The 3,688-nt window shown below is 56.0% G+C and overlaps 1 protein-coding gene across 1 annotated transcript; it reads right to left on the bottom strand.

The window, feature by feature from the left end:
• Positions 1 to 738: 738 nt before the first annotated feature.
• Positions 739 to 1,883, bottom strand: LOC109771348 (uncharacterized). Its single transcript, XM_020330044.4, has one exon. It carries the CDS (start codon positions 1,851 to 1,853, stop codon positions 978 to 980), a length of 876 nt encoding a protein of 291 aa, XP_020185633.2. The 5' UTR covers positions 1,854 to 1,883; the 3' UTR covers positions 739 to 977.
• Between the last annotated feature and the right edge of the window lie 1,805 nt (positions 1,884 to 3,688).

Genomic DNA, 3,688 nt, shown 5'->3' with positions numbered 1-3,688 from the left:
GATTTTTCTCCAGTCTCACCGTCTGCGTCGCTACCGTTGTGACTGCGGGGGGATGTTGAGTATTTTTGTTATTATGGAAACATAGGATAGTGTAGGATTTATTCCACCTTGCCTTGTACTCCAAGACAACCTTGTACTCCTATATATATGCCCATGAGGCTCAAGCAATACAACAACTATTCCATCAATCTCTCTCTCTCTTCTAACACTATGAATCAAACGACCAATGCAGGAAAAAATTCCTAAAGATTCTAATCATCCAAATTTTTTATAAAATTTCTTTGAATCAAAGGAGCCCTTACTATGGCTGTCGGGGTCTACGACGAATCTGCTAGAGTACACCAGCACTCGACAAGTTACAGACGAATGCGAAACGGTACCCGAAACAAAGGACAGGAGTAGGCACGAAACGAATGGATGCTTGCACGGCTAGCTTGGCCCAGGGGCCAGCCAGCGCCGACGTCCGGGAAGGAAAGGAAAACGCAGCGAAGTTGGAAGGAACTCTCGGTGGATTCCGGTGCGCGGTTTCGCACGCCCGTGGAATGGAATGGAACGGAACGCACCGAGGCGACACGCGCAAGCTGGCATGCGCGTGTCAACCGAGAGCGGCGACGGCGCAGCTGAACCGCGCAACAGAAACGCTAGTCCGCCGCCGCGGGACAAAGAGAAAATGGGGAGGCTTACCAACGACAAGATGTGTTGCAGCACAGTGCGTGCTACGAGCACTAGATTCATTCATTTACTCAAACAAAAATCGCCTAGAATAGAAGTGAGGATGATAGTAATAATACAATCGACGTCACAGATACTTCTGTACACGTACGTACGAACCAAATAAATCACCTCGATTAGGCCTCTATATACGTCCTACGTTAGCTAGCTAGTCGACCGATCACTCACTGTTAGCTATTCTCCAATCGTGCGGTTCAGTTCAGCCTTGTGCCGAGGCACGCGGCGAGCCTGCAGCCACGCGCAGCCTAAACAGGTGGCAGCGCCTCCGCCGTCTCTGTCGTCGCTGTGGCCGTCGCCGGCGCCGGGGTGGTCTCCGTGGTGCCGTCCTTCTTGGAGGAGGTGGCGGCGGCCAGGCCGACGGGGGCGCGGCACATGGGGCACGTGCAGTGCGCGCGCAGCCAGGCGTCGACGCACTCGGCGTGGAACAAATGCGCGCACTTGGGGAGCCGCCGCGCCTTCTCGCCGGCCTCCAGCTGCCCGAGGCACACCGCGCAGTCCACCGCGGCGTCGTCCGCCTGCGCCTGCTCGTACGCGAACGTCGGGAGCGCGGCGATCGCGGCGTCGCTCATGCCGCGCTCGGCCGCGGCCGTGTCCGCGGCGCCGGCCTCCAGGTCCGCCGCGCCCGCGCCGCGCTGGCGGCGGCTGCGGCGGCTGCAGGTGTACCAGATGGCGAGGTAGATGAGGAAGGTGAGGATGCCGATGGCGAAGGAGAGGCCCATGAAGACCAGCCGCGCGCGGGTGCTGTACTTGGAGTTGTCCGCGAACAGCCACGAGCTGGGCGCGTTCATCTTGGAAATGGCCTCTCGGTCGACCAGCTCGCCGGCGTCGGAACTCGGAACCGGCGGCCGCAGCTGCACCAGTTGTGTTGCTGGCACTGTTGCGAGCTGTGGAGGGGCTTGGCGGCGCGAGCAAGCAAGCAAAGGTTGGGAGGTGTTTCTTTTTGCCGAGGTCGCGTCTCTGCCGGGGAAAGGAGCGCCGAGGCCGTATTTAAAGGGGCGGGTGTGCGGCTTCAGCACAACGCAACGCAACGCAGAGGTGATCAGTGGCTGGCTGGCATGGGGCCCGCGGCGTGGCTCTGTGTTTCTGGAGGCTGACGGCCTGCGCTGCGCGTGACCGCGCATGATGAGTGACCGTAACCGCCCAGATATTTGCGGGACTGGTTTCCATCTGTCCGCACCGCACGATGGGACAGCGGCCCCGCCCCGCGCCCGGGGTGAAAAGGGACGACGATTCACAGAGGAAGGGACGCACGAACCACTCGATGCGGTGCGGTGGTCGACCACCAGATCCATGTGTTGCTGTGCTCCCCCGACCCCATGCATGCATGAGAGAGATCCATGTTGGATATTTATGCTCGACTCTTCTCCAGGCCGACTAGAAAGGGAAAAAAAATGGAAAGTTTTTACCATCCGTGTAACGTGTTGCCGTCCGTCAATGGCTCCCACGGCCTCACCTTCACCGCTAAACGGCTGTGCTTGCTCGTACTATTATTTCGCTCCTTTGCGAAAGCAAGAGGGACCCGGCTTCTTAATGCGTCGCTTGGAGCATTAAGGGACGCTTGAATTATGTCCATATATGATGGAGGAATAAGTTCAGTGATTACTTGCGGACGTACGACGCAAAACGGCCCAAGAATTATGCCGGTGCTGGACCGTATGTCACGTTCACGTATATACGTACGTACGTACGTACGCGGCGGCGAACGTTCTGGCTTCCTCATTACTCCGTTTCGTCTCCACATTCCTTGCTTGGTCGGACCACCTGGCTGCCCAACGCCCGTGAACCGTCGTTCCTCGACACGGGATGTCTGGCTCGCCGATCGTTTTTGCTGGCCAGCTGGAGCCGGTTCCGAGGTTTGCACGTTGGAATTGGGCACCGCGAGGCAGCGCGGTGTGATCATCATGCGATGCGAACAAGCGATCGTGACAAGTTTGAATTTGCAGCACAATTTCTTCTAGTAGTAATTTACGACCTGGCAGTCGTAAACAACTCAGCTAGCAATCATTAGGTGTGCATTATGTACGTCGTGATGGGAAAGATCATATTGATGGGTAGGGGCGGATGGCTGAAGCACACGACTTTCAGCTACGCTTTTAGCACGCAGAGTTTCGTACTCGTAGTAGTGTGCGGGTCAAGGAGGGGAATTTCGCAGGCTTTTTTCAACTACAATCTCAGACGAATCCTCCCAACACATACACATAGGCCATGGTTTCGGTTGTGGCATCACCTTTTGACATCCTCCCGATTATTCTAGCGTCAGTGAACCGTCTAAATCTAATGACAATGTCGTTGAACAATAATGATAGAGGCTGATTGTCGCAGCCGTACGTGCAGCTAGAGGCTGGCTGTCAGGCAGGAGCAGCACACCTGGTGACCGCACAGACGGCGCCGCCCGTGACACGTAGTTTTTCTTCTCTTCTCCTCTCCGGGACAACTTTGACGGTACCACCGAGAAGCAAAAGTGCAGAGCGAATCGTATCAGCGGAGTTTTACACTGAACGGTCGGAGGCGAAGCCGCACACGCAGACAGCAGACTTGACACAGGCCACGGACGAGGACCAGCGACGTCGGCCTCGACCTTGCCAGCCAGTGTTCAAATGATGGCCTTCTCCTCTCTTCAGGTTTTCATGATAGCTGCTTGCTTGCTTGTGTTCAAGCGCCGCATCATGGTGACCAAACCCGTGTCGTGCGTTTAGTCGTGCCCAATTCAGAGCCCAGACGTCCGTTTGCGCAGGTGGATTCTAGCGACCGAGCTACGTGTATGTGCATCTATAAGGGGGGAAAACATTCAGTGTATCAACAACTTTTTACTTTAATTTTTTTCGAATAGTATCTACCAAATTCTCGTGGTAAATCATTGTCGAAGTGTCGGGGGTGGATCCGGCTAGCAAATCGCAGCCGTCCCTCCCCGGCACTTGCCCCGGAGACTTTTTCGAGTGGCGGCATGTGATTTTCG

This window comes from Aegilops tauschii, chromosome 3 (assembly GCF_002575655.3).
Source record: "Aegilops tauschii subsp. strangulata cultivar AL8/78 chromosome 3, Aet v6.0, whole genome shotgun sequence".
Lineage (NCBI taxonomy): Eukaryota > Viridiplantae > Streptophyta > Magnoliopsida > Poales > Poaceae > Aegilops > Aegilops tauschii.
Note: the sequence above shows the minus strand (reverse complement) of the source record. Positions and strands in the feature narration are given on the sequence as shown.

Bases quoted from the DNA above. Each gene is read 5' to 3' on its own strand.
- LOC109771348 (XM_020330044.4), bottom strand. From the start codon at position 1,853: ATGCGCGGTCACGCGCAGCGCAGGCCGTCAGCCTCCAGAAACACAGAG.